We start from the raw sequence: 15,779 nt of genomic DNA on the forward strand, positions 1-15,779 counted from the left end.
GCGCTGTCCCACGAGACATCCTGTGCAGCAAAATATCACATGAAGTTTTGTTGATCAAATTAATTCGGAGAGTTTGTTATTGGTGCAATTTGAAATGCATATAGATATTATTATTGGACATATTAATTGGACGTTGTTCGATGATCAAACACGACGAAACGTACCAAGTTTAGCGAACTTTTCATCTTTGGTCGCCAAGTGATGTGTTACACGTAACTTCGCCGAGTAGGTACATTTTACAGACGATTTTGTGGGCCACATTTAATTACAAAAATAAAATATTATACCGTTAACTTTGAGTGTCGACGAATAATTTGTTTTATCATCGGCGAGTAAGTTTGATGTACGATAGCGCGCGAAGTGAAATATATATAGTCTAAAACGATTTCGATTGTACATACATACCCCTTAAATACAACACTATATTATGTATCACGTACATATTGTAAACGTCGTTGCTTTAAATTTAAAAAATAAAACTCATCACGTATACAAAATAGGCTACGATGATTGTCACAATATTTATTAGTTTACGCGTGCTAAATTTAGATTTAAACACTTGTTGCTTCTTTATATTGCGAATTTTCAAAATCCGACGCGTTCGAAGCACTTACTATCGCTGTGTGACAGTTATTTTTTGTGACACGTATATACAAGAGTTTTATACACGTATAAATAACTCTCTGAAATGTTCAATTCGGAGCTCTAAAAATAACACTAATAACAGTGTCTATAAAATTCCATAGTTAATACTATAATATCATTAAAATGAAAACTGCAACCATCCGGTTGCGCTTTTATCCGATATACTATATTACAAAAATATTTCATTCGAATGTTATTCATTATAAAATTCTTTATTAAAAAAAAATTTACTTACTTTTTATTAATAGAATTGTATCCATTAATATAATATATAAAAAAAAAAAATCAATTCCCAGTTTAACTAGTCAGCTAAATCACCACCGAGGTACCTTCAATGCAATATTATTATACTTATACACAGTGCAGTTGTTCGGGTTATTAACATTGATAACGACGGTTTATACAATATAGGACGTTTAGTTGTGTAAAAGGACATTAAAAACGTTAAATTCGTTCTCGTCCTTTAAAACGGCAATAACTAAATGCCATAAATGCCACTTTATAGCACAACTCGGTGCTTTATCGTACACCGTCGCGTCGTTGTGTCCTTTAAACAGCTACTATTTGCGTGGATGAACGCCGTACTTTGTGCGTGTATAAAAGAGATACGTGGAAAATAGTCGGCGCATAAAATATGTGTAATGTACGTAGGTACCTACACAATTACACAAATACAGAATTGTAGGTTATAAGGTGTATAGTCTGACACGTCACATTGATAAGGAACTCACTCTCAACAGTGGACACTTCTTATAAACGCCCAGACATAAATATATACGTATTTACTAGCAGGCTGCTATGCATGACACGTTTTAATTCTTCTATCCTCGAGGTCTCCGCTACAGTGACAGGCTTCACTGTACCGCCATAGTATTCAAATGCAAAAGAAAAATATTTTTCTATTTAAATATTACCTATTTAAAAGCAATTAATTGATTGGTTTATAATTCATAAGCAGATTATGATTAATTATGACGGTTTAATTGTATAATGAAAAAAAATTTAAAGTATAAGTATAAGTAGACATCTGCTATTAATATTTACTTATAATAATTGTTAATTTAAATTTAACATGTCATTAATGTAAAACTACAAATTAGAGTTAATATAATCTGACGACTTTTTGTCTTTATATATAATGTGTAATATAATGTGAGTGAATAATACGAATAGTGTTAAAAAATGACTTATGCCACTTCTAATAGTATTATTTATTTGTGACATAATATTGTTTTCTTATAACAAATTAACAATCATTATATTTATATCACTTCGTATTTTACCACCATCCAAATTAATACATCAATATAAATAATATCAAACATCTTATTAACCACTCCAAACTACCTATAATTATATATACAAGATGATTATTTTATCAAACAACGCTCGTCATTTCACAATCCATTGAGTTTTTCAAAAAAATTTTTTTCAAAATTTTAGATCCATATTTTGCTTATTTAAATATAAAACAAATGTTCATGTATTTATGATTACGATTGATGAGAATTATTAATTGCTAACTAATTGTACTATAAAATATATTTCATATTATAATCAATGGACCAATTATCAATCCTTAGGATCTATGTTAGTATGTTAAATATAGTTACTTTGATTTTATTAATACCCAGTAGGTATCTACGTCTTATTATAGCAGATACCTACTACAGCTTTTGGTAGTATGTCAGAATGATAATAACTTAACAAATTATGTTATTAATGGTTTTACGAATTTTATTTTTGCTTTAAATATTTAACACGTAATTCATCTAGTATAATTATGAATTTCCAATTTGTTTAAATTATCTATTATATATTGTTTTAAAATATAGTGTTTAACATATTGAGTTAATTATGCAGTGGTTTGAGCTGACTGTTTAGATATAACAGTATGTAGTTATAGGATACCTGCAATATCCCGTGTGATGTTCAACTATAAAATTTAAATCATTTTCCGTAATTGACTTTTTTTATGACAAAAAAAGGCTCTATCAAAGTTCACCGCAGTTCTTTGTGACTCCGACATAAAAGATAAAACCGGAAACACATTTTCGTTTACTCATTTTTAATCAATATATTTTATAATATATTTTATGGGCAACATACTTTGGGTAAAAAATTAATATTATATTATCTGTCAGGTTACAGGTGACTACTAATTAAACTGTCTACCGTCTGCGGCTAATTTCATCAATATATAAGGGACACAGTCTAAGCGTCTAATTACGATTTTTTTTTTATATATTATATTAAAATATCGTTCGTACACTCGTACTGATGTACCATAAATAATAATACGAGTGTATTGATATACTATATATATATATATATATATACATATTTTTTTTTTTTTTTTTTTTTTTTTCTTTATTTGAGATAAACAATCTATACCTTAGGGGCACAATAAGTTTATATGGTTAGAGAATTTACAACATGATACGCTTGACGTGAGAAGTCATCCACTAATGACACTCAAATTGATTGATTTTTTTTTTTAATTTTTTAAATTTTTTTTTTTTTTTTTTTTTTAGAATAATTAGTTAAACAACTGATACTCTGTAAATGATTAGTTGAGGGCAGGGGGGTGAGCAAGTAGGTCACGACACCATTTACGTTTTAAACGTCTGGGTGGGTTACCAGGAATAGTATGGACTGCAAGATTACGTATTAGCGGGTTGCTATTTGAGGAAAGACGATTGTGGAAGCGTTGGTAATGATCTATAGCTTCTTCATGTACCAGTTTCATTTTTAGATCAGTGTGAATAGTGTGGTTTGAGACGTAAGGAGGAGCGTTTAGAAGTTTCCTGAGTGCTATGTTTTGAAAAGTTTGTATTTTGTTTATATTTGATTTTTTTGCATTACCCCATAACTCTATTCCATAAGTCCAGACTGGTTTGATTAAAGATTTATATATGAGCAGTTTTGAGTTGATATTAGTGAATTTGTTATTGTTAATAAATGTTTTAAGAAGGCGTAAACGAGCGTTTAAGTTTGTTCGTTTAGACTTAATATGGTGGGCCCAGGTTAATCTACGATCTAAAGTTAGTCCAAGATATTTAACTGTTTGTGAGTTTGGAATAGGGATGCCATGAATGGAGACAGCTGGGCAGGTAGGAGGTCTAAGGGTAAAAGTACAATGTATGGATTTGGACTGATTTATTTTCAACCGCCAGTTGGTGTACCATTCTTCCATGAGGGAGAGGTGATTTTGAAGATGGTGGGAGGCAATAACCGGGTCATTATTTATTGAGATTATAGCTTTATCGTCAGCATAGTCGGCGACTAGCGTATTCGGGGAGGTTGGTTGATCAGAGGCGTAGATGTTGTAGAGCACAGGCGAAAGAATTCCACCTTGTGGAACGCCTGCCGATATTTTGGCTATACTGGAGAGGGTTTCACCGAAACGAGTACTGAAATATCTGTCAGAAAGATATGATTTAATGATCAGGAAGTATACAGGATGTAAAAATTTTTTCAATTTGAAAAGGAGCCCATGGTGCCAGACCCTATCAAATGCTTGAGAGATATCAAGAAAAACGCAAGTACAATATAATTTTTTTTCTAAAGCATAAGAAATTGCATCTACAACTCTATGAACTTGGTGGATTGTTGAGTGGGTAGATCGAAATCCAAACTGAGAGTTGGGAAGAATGGAATTCATAGTTAGGCATGGTAGAATACGTTTAAGTAAAAGTCTTTCAAGGATTTTAGCGAAAAAAGGTAATAGACTAATGGGGCGATAAGAGGAAATGGTGTCAGGAGGTTTATTGGGCTTTGGAACCAGAATAATAATCGAGAATTTCCAGAGGGAAGGAAAATATGAGAGCCTAAGAACAGAGTTAAATAGATGTGAGAGGTGGATGATCGCTTTTTTTGGCAGGCATCTGGCAACTTCAGCAGTAATTTGATCAAACCCGGGAGATTTTTTGAGAGGGTATTTATCAATAGCATATTTAACTTCATTCGGAGTGAAATGTTTGACAGGGAGAGCAACTGGTAGTGGGGAGTTTAGAAACTCTTCCACAGAGTTGATGTTATTTGGAGAGGCAATATCAGGGTGAGGTTGGAAAGTTTCAGATAGGTGGAGTTTGAACAGTTCAGCTTTATCTGTATCAGATATAGCAAAGCTGCCATCGTTTTTTTTTATTGGGACGTTAGGGGCTTTAGTTTTACATGCATTTTTTGTTGCTTTCCAAAGACTACCATCATTTGCAGAGAGATTAGTTAGAAAGCTTTCAAAAGATTTAGTTTTGAGTTTAGCTAACAATTTTTTTAGATGGTTGGCTAATTTATTGTATTTTTGCTTGTGTGAAGGCAAGCGGGTTCGCTGGTAAAGAGCCCTTGACCTACGTTTTTCAACAATGATTTCACGAATGTGGACTGGTATAGCAGGAGTCTTAGAAAGTTTGAGGGAGGTGACTGTAGATGACCAAGCTGCACTTTGAATGAGGTTTGTGAAATTGTAAACAGCTAGATCCAGGTCGTCATAGGATTTTAATTTAATGTTTAATTTGATTTGTTGGTCTACAAGGTCATGAAATTTGATTTTATTAGTAGTATGGTTAAATAATTTCGGGGATTCCTGTCGAAGAGGAGGAGAGACATTAAGAGTTAGCAGTACTGAGGAATGGTCAGAATTTAAGTCAAGTATATTCTCCGTAGTACAGTGAATGTTGTTTGGGATTTTTGTGATGAAAATATCTAGAATATCTGGGTTTTTACGTGCTGAGGTCGGCCAATATGTTGGGCCTGGTGGAGCAAGGACTTTAAGATTTTCTCTAGTTACAAAATTATGAAGAACCTGACCACGCGGATTGTTTGCACGGCAACCCCAGGAATGGTGTTTTGCATTGAAGTCACCACCAATAATGCAATTGTTATGCACAGAGTTAAAGTAATTAGTAAAATTTTGAAACGTTATCTTATGTTTTGGAGGAGAGTAGACGGCCGCAATAGTAATAGGAATATTATTTAACTTTATGATTAGGGAACAGGATTGTAAATAATTAAAACAAAAATGTGGAAGAGGTTGAAATTGAATAGCATTTTTTATGAGAATAGCGACACCACCATGAGCCGTGTTATCAGGATGGTCGGTTTTTAAAAGCTTATACCCTGGTATATAAATGTTGGAGTATTTGGTGAGATGGGTTTCAGTAATAAGTGCTAAGTCAATGCGTGAATTGTAAAGAACTGTTTGGAGTTCGTTGACGTGATTTTTTATTCCATTTGCATTAAATTGTAGTATTAAAAGTGATTTATTTGTAGCCTTGTCTGACATTTTATTTAGCAAGAAGTTTTTCGATTACTTTGGTGAGTAGGGATATTAGAGGATTTATCAGTGATTTGAAATCCTCAAGGAAGTTTGTGATGGTAGAATTTAAATCAGGAGCGGTTGAAGGAGTTGGATTATTAGCTGACCTACCAGAAGTAGCCTGGGCATAGGTGGGGGAATGAGAATCGGGCTGAATTGGGTGGGTGTCATTTATTGGATGACTATCTCTAACATTTGTGGTATTAAATCTAGTGTTAGTTGGTACAAAGTTACTTTTGGTGTATGGTTTTTTGGCACGCTGGAGATCCTTGTATATGGAACAGCCTTTGTAACTTGCAGGATGATCGCCTCTACAGAGAGCACACTTTGGTGGATCGGAGCGTGGATTTGGACAGTCGGGGGACTTGTGATTTGAGCCACAGCGGACGCAGCGTGAAGGGTAACCGCAGTAGGTTTTTGTGTGACCGTATTCCTGACAGTTTGTACATTGGCTGATTGTTTTAGACTTGTAGGGCTCTTCGACTTTGATTTTCGTGTGCAACAGTGAGGACAGATGAAAGATTTCAGCTGACTTGATTGATGGCTCTAGATCTACGAAAAAGAGCGGAAGTGGAATTTTTGTTACTTTGTGGAGAACATTTGTAACACGTCTTATTTCAAACAAACGAACTTCTAGTTCTTCTTTAATTGTGTCTACATTAGTGGTTGGATGAAGGTTACGTATGACGACACGGAGTGGTTTATCTTGTTTGAGCTGGTAAGTGTGAAATTCCGCTTCTTGATCTTTTAAAAAGTGAATAAGTGCCCTGTATGATTCAGGATTCGATGTTTGAATTTTTAAACGGTCAGCAGACGTTTTGCAGAAGAAATTATCTACACCAATTAATTCAATTAGCGATGTACATAGGTCTAAGTAGTTTAACACGCCCCTTACAAAAATAGGAGGTGGGGGTTTGAAAACTTCGTCTGAGATATCATTGTTTGGTTCGTCAGGCAGCTGTTGAGAAGACGAGTTTTGGTCAGGCTCGTCAAGTTGATTTAGGATTTCAAACCGATTTGTTGATTTAAACAGTTTGGTTTTTTTTTTTTTTAATATTTTGCGATATAATATTGACCTGATCGCTTGTCGATGAGGTTTGAGAAGATGAAGAGAGATTTCTTTTACCTTGAGTAGCATGAGTAACATTGTCATTTGGATTTTTATTTGAAGTTGCGTCGTCATATTTGGTATTAGAAGCGTGAGGGTTTGACTTAATTGGCTGACTGGACGTTGTTGTTTTGCGTTGACCGATTTGCTGATTAGCTCTATTATTAATATTATTCATAATTAATTAAATTGCGGCGGCGGCGGCGGCGTGTGTTTGTTTTATCTAGACCGCCTGGTGGCGGTCGCAGATAAGGAGAACTCGTATGCACTATTGCGTAATAACGCAGTAATGTGAGTACGGCGAACTTATGTAAGGATTTTAAACGACGATTTTGGAGAACTTATACAAGCGACGTTGGTAAGTTTATCATAATAAAAACACTGCTAGTAGGTTGCGAAAAAAGAAACACTAAAGTACAACTAAGATTTACTCATTGTCACTGAACAGTGAACGCTAATGAGTGCGATTATATTAATTACGAGAGGAGCGCACAGAGACACGTGTGTATCGGATGGCTTCCACCGCGGAACTGATATATACATATTAAAAAAATAATAGACGTAGAATTGGGGGGGGGGGATAAAGGTAATATAGCCAACTTAGTAACTTTTAGTTACATTTTTAGCATACGTGTTATTTACCTGAAACGTTGTAGGCTATAGCCCCCTCCTCCCAAAATAAATAAATTACACTACGCATATGTGGAAATAATAGCGGTTAGCCGATGATATAAAATATAAATATATATATGGTATGTACTATATACGGTAGTATTGTAAATTTACAAAAATAAATAATGTCACTCCAGCTCACTCTTGTTCTTGAACTCCTATAGTTGTTTTTTTTTACTATGGACAAATAACTTAGAAGATTAAATGAAATAAGATTTATGGAATGTACTTGGCGTAATAATATTTTGAACCAGACAATGTACAAACTCGTAGTAGTAAATATAGTAATATTTTACTCGCTGATTGAAAATAATCGAGTAAAATCGAAACGGAAACTATAATAACTATTATCAATAATACACTCATACGCGCACCTAAATTATTATAATGGTTGTACACTGCACTCGCAGAAATACAAACACAAATTAATTAATATATAGAACATTAGTATCTATGTCGTTCAAACAACTACGAAACCATTTACCTATCTTGTACTATAATTTATACCTAATACGATTGTAAGCTTATAATGTAAGTTAATTTTTCAGGTACTTACAACAGGGGTCACAACGCATTGCAATATTTGAGATCATATTGTTGTTATAAATTATAATATGATATAATATTATAATTCTCGGTCTCACGGTCACCGCTTTACAAAATATGTGCAGGTATTGGTTGCCAAGTCGCCGGTTTCCTGACTGTGTTTTCGTGTATGCTGTCCGTGTTCACACTGATGATCATCACCGGCGAACGTTGGTATACTATCACTTACGCCATACACCTCAACCGTCGGCTCAAGCTCGGCGCCTCCGTCAACATAATGGCCATCGGTTGGATATTTTCGGTGGTCATGGGTGCGTTGCCGTTGATGGGCACCAGTGGTTACTCGAAGACCAGGTGAGTTATACAAACTTGACCATACAGGCACATCTAAATGGATGCTTAGGGGGGGGGGGAGGTAAGCCCTCCCAAATATATATTTACTGGATAGTGAGATTCACGAAAAGTGTTTCCTTAGATGAGAAAAAATGACAAAAAGCGAGTATGCTGCAACACCGTTTCTAAAAATTTCACTATTATACCTATAGTATATTTTCTATATTTAAAAAGATATTTTATTACCTTATTTACTAGATAATGATGATTTCTTGGAAGTATATAATTAGAAACACAGAAAATCTAAACTTAAATTTGTTAATTTTTAAAATTAAATTATTTGACACAAGGTAAAATACAATACGCAATAAGTCATAAAACGATATTAAAAATACAAAAGTGGCTGAAAAAATTATATAACATTTTATTAAGTGATTCTGAAAATTATATTACCGGCATTGTATTTCATTTTTCGTTGTGAAAAAAACTACTCAGAATTTAAAATTTAAATAAATGTTATCTATTGTTATTTTATATAATAAGTTAGGCACCATTATTTAGTTTCTTAAGAAACGCAAGTGAACATTTTAATGTAAGTAAAATATCTGAAATACATTTTCCAATAATTTTATTCTGAAAACCAAAAAATATATTACAAAATCATAGACTCCTGAACAAATCAAAAACACAGACTATCGTAAAAATTTTTGTATTTTACCTTTTTTTATAGATAAAATTATATCATTTCGAAAACGGATTTACCACCAAAATTTAAACAGCTAGTTTCATATTTGTTACAACTTGAAAAATATATTATGTATTTAAACTTAATTTCAACTTATATACATACTTGTATACCCATAAATCATAATTTAAAATCCATTGTAGTATGTAAGTACAATAGACGTCAAAAGTGTACTTGCACCCTAAATTTTTGATATAGAAGCTTATTTTCGTTTTATGATAATATTATATAGGTGCTGTACCTATACACTGGCACACAATAGACAACTAGATAAAGGTGCATCTAGTATGGTTCAAAATATCAAATTTTTTATACCAGATTACATACTTAAAATATGATCGATTTTAATCATAAGTTCCCAAAGATTAAAGAAATATATACCTCTACCCTAATTAAAAGCTTAAGTAAAAGAACTGAAAAAAAGTATTATGAAAATAAGTAATTTTTCAAAATTGTAGTGATTTTATTAATTACAGTTTATAATATATACCAAGTACTTATGATAATTATTATTATAATTTATGCTAGAGCTAGATGTATCTACCATTTAATAAATATATTAAGAATCCATCAATAAATTTGTTATCTAATTGAAATAATAAATTATTATATAAGAATATCTACTTTTAAATAAAAACCATTTTACAAAATATCATCAAGCTAATAAAAATATAATAGTTTCAACTATGAATTAATGTTATTTAATATTCAATACGTCGTACAAATTACAATACTAGATTATTCGTTGTCTTAAAAATAAGACAAAACTTATAGGGTTGGAGTTTCAGACATAGATCATTCAGCTCCCGTCCTACAAAAAGGTCATTTCCCAAAAGGCTTCAGCTGCAGTTTACAACATAAATTCCTTCCAACTTCATATAGACTGAAACCTATCCGAAAAGAGTGTTTTTTTTTTTTTTAATTTTAGCATTAAAATTGTCGTCTCTCCGAAATAGTATTCAATAAAATGATCTAATATACGAATGGCATAGTATTAATAACGTCAATATAATTCATATTCTTACGAATTCACGAGCCATGAAATGATCTTTTTTTTTATTTTCTACCTACAGAATCCTATTTTGACAATAGCAAACGATTCCATTACATTAGAATTGCTAATACATACAACCTGGTTTATACCATGTGATATTTGATATATTTCATATGTGTGTTCTTTTTACTACCAACAAACCAAATATGAACATAAATCCAATACGAAGGGAATTCGATTTACAACGAATAAAATCTCGAGGGAAAATATATCATGGACCGTGTCAGTGTGCCGCTAAAATTTTTAATAGTTTCGTCTCAGACGATATTTTTAACAATAAAACTCGACGAGTTTCGGCACACTACTCGTTTATTTTCAATTTTGATCCTATCTCAATCGGTTCACGGTTGTAATTGCCAAATTTGAAATTGCGAATTGGGCACATAGATCGCTCTTAAAAAATATAAACGACGAAATTATCTTTTTTGACCTTAAAATTGTGGACCACCATGATACGATGTATGTTATATTAGGTATGTCTAATTATAGCAGTAACCATGCGTCGATGTCGTAAACGTAGCTAAATATTTAATATAAAAAAAAGAACGTCTTTTTACTTCAATTCTAATATTTTATTTTAATTGGCTTTATGCGTGTTGTTAAGTGTGCATTTTCTAAAACAAAAAAAAAATTCATTATTTGACAGGAGCAAATGTGACGATGATTACGAGGTACGTTAAAGCTTTCAACAACCGACATGATGCGTTCGAATTATAAGAATAGTTACATTATTATTAAGAGGCGTATTCGGATAAACAACGATCTGTATGTTGTTGCTCTTCAACATACTCGTTTAAAGCTATAATATAGTTTTTCAAATTTATTTTTTAATTTATATCAATTTATTATTTTATTCAGCACTTATCTACTTAACTAACGAAAATTATTATTTTTGAATGTTTTTTAATTTTAATTACTGCTTCGCCGAGAATCTGCTTTTATTATTTACAATGATGAATACCGTTAATTTTTAATCAATTATTCTGAAATTAAATAAATATTTTTATACAGTATATTTTTTGCAAAGCGCCGACCCACTCTCGACGACCGCGACTTACGTATATAACTTTATAATATTATAATATAGCCGTAATGACACCGAGTGAACAGCGATGTAACCGAAGAATAAAAGTGCTCGGTGATTATTAAGGTCGAATTTGCATATTATTATTATTATTTCGCACACCTCTCAGGCATGCGTGCTAAACACTATTATCTAGCTTACCAACACTTTGATTCGCCGTTTTTCTAGTGATTATTTCCAAAATCAAAAACTCATTTTTCTACAGTAGGTACACTATAAGACCTGCAACACATTTATGTATCAATTGTGTTAAATTAGATGTAGGTAAGGCCTACACTCACACAAATTTTAAAATAGTATACCTATTATTATTGCCTTTATAAATATACAATAAAAAAGCTGATTAACGAGCAATCTGATTAGTTGAAAATTTATCACTTATTAAAAAACCACCAATTACTGCCCAGAGCAATACAAGGGTGATGTTGCGCCCCCCACCCCCACCCGTACAAAGATAATTTTATATACTAATTTATAAAATTATTTCTCTGCCTATTATATAGGTATATACAATATAAGTCTGTAAATACGCCACTACACGCCCACCGCGATAAATATAATATTATGACCATATTGATCCGTTGCAGCATTTGTCTACCCATGGAGAACTCGACGTTCGCGGACAAAGTGTACCTGTTCTCCTTGCTGACGTTCAACGGCGTTGCGTTCGTGGTGATATGCGGCTGCTACGCCAAGATGTACGCGTCGATCAGGGGCGGCCGCGAGGCGGTGGCGTCCGTGGCCAGGTCTGACATGACGGTGGCCAAGCGCATGGCCCTGCTGGTGTTCACCGACTTCGCGTGCTGGGCGCCGGTGGCGTTCTTCGGGCTGACCGCGCTCGCCGGTTACCCGCTCATCGACGTGCCCAAGACCAAAATCCTGTTGGTGTTCTTCTACCCACTCAACTCGTGCGCCAACCCGTACCTGTACGCGCTGCTCACGCAACAGTACCGCCGCGACCTGTTCGTGCTGCTCAGTCGGTTCGGCATTTGCAGCCGCCGCGCCGACGAGTACAAGGGAACGGGCCCGGTGCCGTGCGGCCGCCGCAAAGCTCACTGCAACGACGCGCAACGGCACCGGGACCGCCGGTGCTACGGCGGCGGCGGCGGCGGCGGTGGCTTCGGCGGCGGCGGCTTCGGTGGCGGCGACGACTGTGGTGGCGGCGGGGGCGGGGGATACGACGACGCGGGACAGAGCGGCGGCGGTGGCAGTAACCATCACCGCGGTTCGGTGATGACCACCGTCACGTCCGTCGACTCGGTGGTAGCGTGCCGGCCGGGATCGCTGACGCCGCTCCAGGAGCAGCTCAACTGCGGCACCGAATACGCGGTGCACCGCACTCACTCGCCGCCGCACACGCCGTCGCCGGTGAAACAGTTGCAGCAGCCGCTGCAGCAGAACTTGGAACTGATGCCGCTGCACCGGGATTGACGTACGTTCGCCGCCGGAGACCGTGATTACGGCTACGATGACGGTGACGACGACGAATGCGTGTTGGTCATTTCGATGCAACTGCAACGGAAATTGTGTGACGATTGCAGCAAGTGACCTCGATGTTCGACAGCCGATGACTCGCCTCGCCATCGAACATCGATCAGAACGCAAACCATCGTCGCCGCTCGCCGCCCTTCCGATGATAATAATCTCGTCATTATTATTATTGTTATTTTGACGAGCATGCGAGATCTTTTGCAAGTTTCACCATCGTGTTTTGCTGATGAGATATTATTATTATTATGAAACTACTCGTTGTTTTTGTAAAAAAAAAGCGATTTTTCATTTTTGACCCAACTGCGCACACGGATATAAAATACCTAGGTAAGTTTAGGTAAGTGTATACTATTTATATATATCATACAAGGCTGGGCGAATTGACAATTTTTTTTTACTTGTTAATTTAGGTTAATATAATAATTAATATTATTATGTAGAACGCAGATAAATGTAAGTTAACTTTAAGTTACCTTCCTTTATTTTTAACAAACACATTTTACAATATAAACGGAAAAATAATAATTCAGGTAACTATTTTTTTTTTTTAATTCATCTAGATGTTTTTAAAATCGAATATTAAAAATCTATATCAAATCATAATATTAGTAAAGTTTATTAAAGTACACGAAAACAAAAATATACTATGAATTATGAATTCAGGTGAATTTATTGTTCAAGCGTTCCCAATGTCTCTTTAAGCGAGCGATTGAGTTAATATTTATTCGGCGGTGTTATAGATGAAATATTTAAAAAATAAATATGTTTAATGTTTATATGTTTAGGCGAGACTGGCGAGAGTGTAATTTTTTACGGAAAATTAAATTAGCTTGTACAAATTATGTTGATCTCTGTTAAAGTCCAGAAATAATGAATTTTTAAGTCATTGACAGTCCATACATTTTAGAAAATAATAGTAAATAAATATTTTAGTATTTAGGTCCATCAATATAATATTCATACAACCAGTTATTTTTTTACTTATTAAATAGGCACTACAATTTATACAAATCTATGAGATGGTTGTTTTACGAAAACATTTAACTTCTCGTCACAATATTTCAATTAATGAAGTGTTTATTATCTGCATATCATGGAATAAACTTTAAGTCGTTAAGTTATATGTTTTACATACAAAAAAATTAACTTTTTATGTAATCTAGTTAAAATTAATTTAACTTTTTAACTCGTTAACGCCCAGCCTTGTATACATGTATACAACTTGAACTGTACACTAAGCATATAGTCTGCGCACATAATATTGTTGTTTGATATAGAGAGTATTTTTTCAAAACACAATGAATGTCACAAAAATTCGGTTAGTCGAAAAATTAATAATTTTAAATATTGTATTAATTGTATAGTTTAATTGATCATTATAGTTGTACCTATTTACTTTGCACATTATTATGTGACATAGTATATAAAGTGTTTTGAAAAATTTCGATAAGTCATGTTTTGTATAGAACTGACGACATTAGTTATTAAGTATCTTATAGCTATTCAATATTACCAAGTGTTTATATTTATATTAATATACCTTACACTTTTCTACGAATGTATGATATTCATATTATGTTCGATTGTTTTCGTTTGAAAAAATTTAATAACGGTTTGATTACCTATAGATGTTTTATTATACTACACGTATAACGATATATTACATATTATTTTAGTGTTAATAAACTTGTGTTTCTACCCTAAGTGTGTCTTGTTTAGTTTACTTTTTTAATGTTTCGAAGATAACTTAAGAAATAAATAACATTATAAACTTACATCGATGATGATTATTATTATTTCAAATTCCAAAATAGATTACCTACCTATTTTTTTATATCTATATAATATAAAATCACTACAGGACGTCCTAACTTCTTATAGTATTATACACGTGTTCACGTTATTTGCCAAAAATAACCAAGGTAAGTATTTTGTTGAAGAGTTTTTTTTTTTTAACAAACGAAGAAAATGCATGTCGAAAAAACGATATAAACATTTTTTTTTTAAATTATATTACGCCTTATTTGTTATAAAGGGACAAAAATAATATGTGTCACCGGTGTTTTTTATAAAAATTTGAGGATTAAATGCATAGTTCACCACATCAATTGACAACATATAAACTATTACGTAGGTAGAGATATTTATATAACATTAATATACTTTATTTTATTCTATAAGCTATGCACAATTTTATTGATCGGTAAACTGGAGTGTTGTAAGGAAACTCGCAGAGTGACCAATCCGATATATTTATAAAATTATATAAACTAGGTTGCTTATATATACGAAATTCGAATTGATCGTATAAATAATAAATTGAAAAATTAGTGGCTGCGTATATAGTATATAATATATATATTACTCTACTAAACTAACCATTTTGACAACAAATATGACCAAATTACGCGGCAATGTACCTATACGGACCTTATTGTACGACATCTTATAGACGGTATTCACAATATTATTAGCTAAATTTTCATTTTGAGGGAGGAAAATATTATTTATCACTATGTTATAAATAAATTTCAATAATCTATATTGAGTAAATTGTGAATAAATTACTTCTTCACGAAGAAAAAATTAAAATATATTTTACACCGATATTAATGATGTTAAATTGTTAAATCAGAAAACCATGAAAATAGTTTATGAACTGATTAAAACATTTAAATTAAACTAAGCATAATATTATGAACACTTAATTTGTCTAATTTGTGTACAATCATCTGGACGGTTCTCACAATATTATCGTTAAGGATACATCTTAAAATGGTCATA

General features: G+C 33.3%; 1 protein-coding gene across 1 annotated transcript in view; it reads left to right on the top strand.

Moving 5' to 3' along the window:
• The window catches only part of LOC107166316 (lutropin-choriogonadotropic hormone receptor-like), a 142,279-nt gene extending 127,503 nt beyond the window's left edge, over window positions 1–14,776 (top strand). The window contains exons 14-15 of the mRNA XM_089220527.1: window positions 8,414–8,642; window positions 12,092–14,776. Of these exons, the coding sequence (XP_089076653.1) occupies window positions 8,414–8,642; window positions 12,092–12,935 (1,073 nt within the window). The 3' untranslated portion in view covers window positions 12,936–14,776. The remainder of the gene's footprint in view (window positions 1–8,413; window positions 8,643–12,091) is intronic.
• The last annotated feature ends 1,003 nt before the right edge of the window (window positions 14,777–15,779 follow it).

Source organism: Diuraphis noxia, unplaced genomic scaffold (genome assembly GCF_037042655.1).
Source record: "Diuraphis noxia isolate RWA-SAM2 unplaced genomic scaffold, SU_Dnox_SAM2 contig0002, whole genome shotgun sequence".
Lineage (NCBI taxonomy): Eukaryota > Metazoa > Arthropoda > Insecta > Hemiptera > Aphididae > Diuraphis > Diuraphis noxia.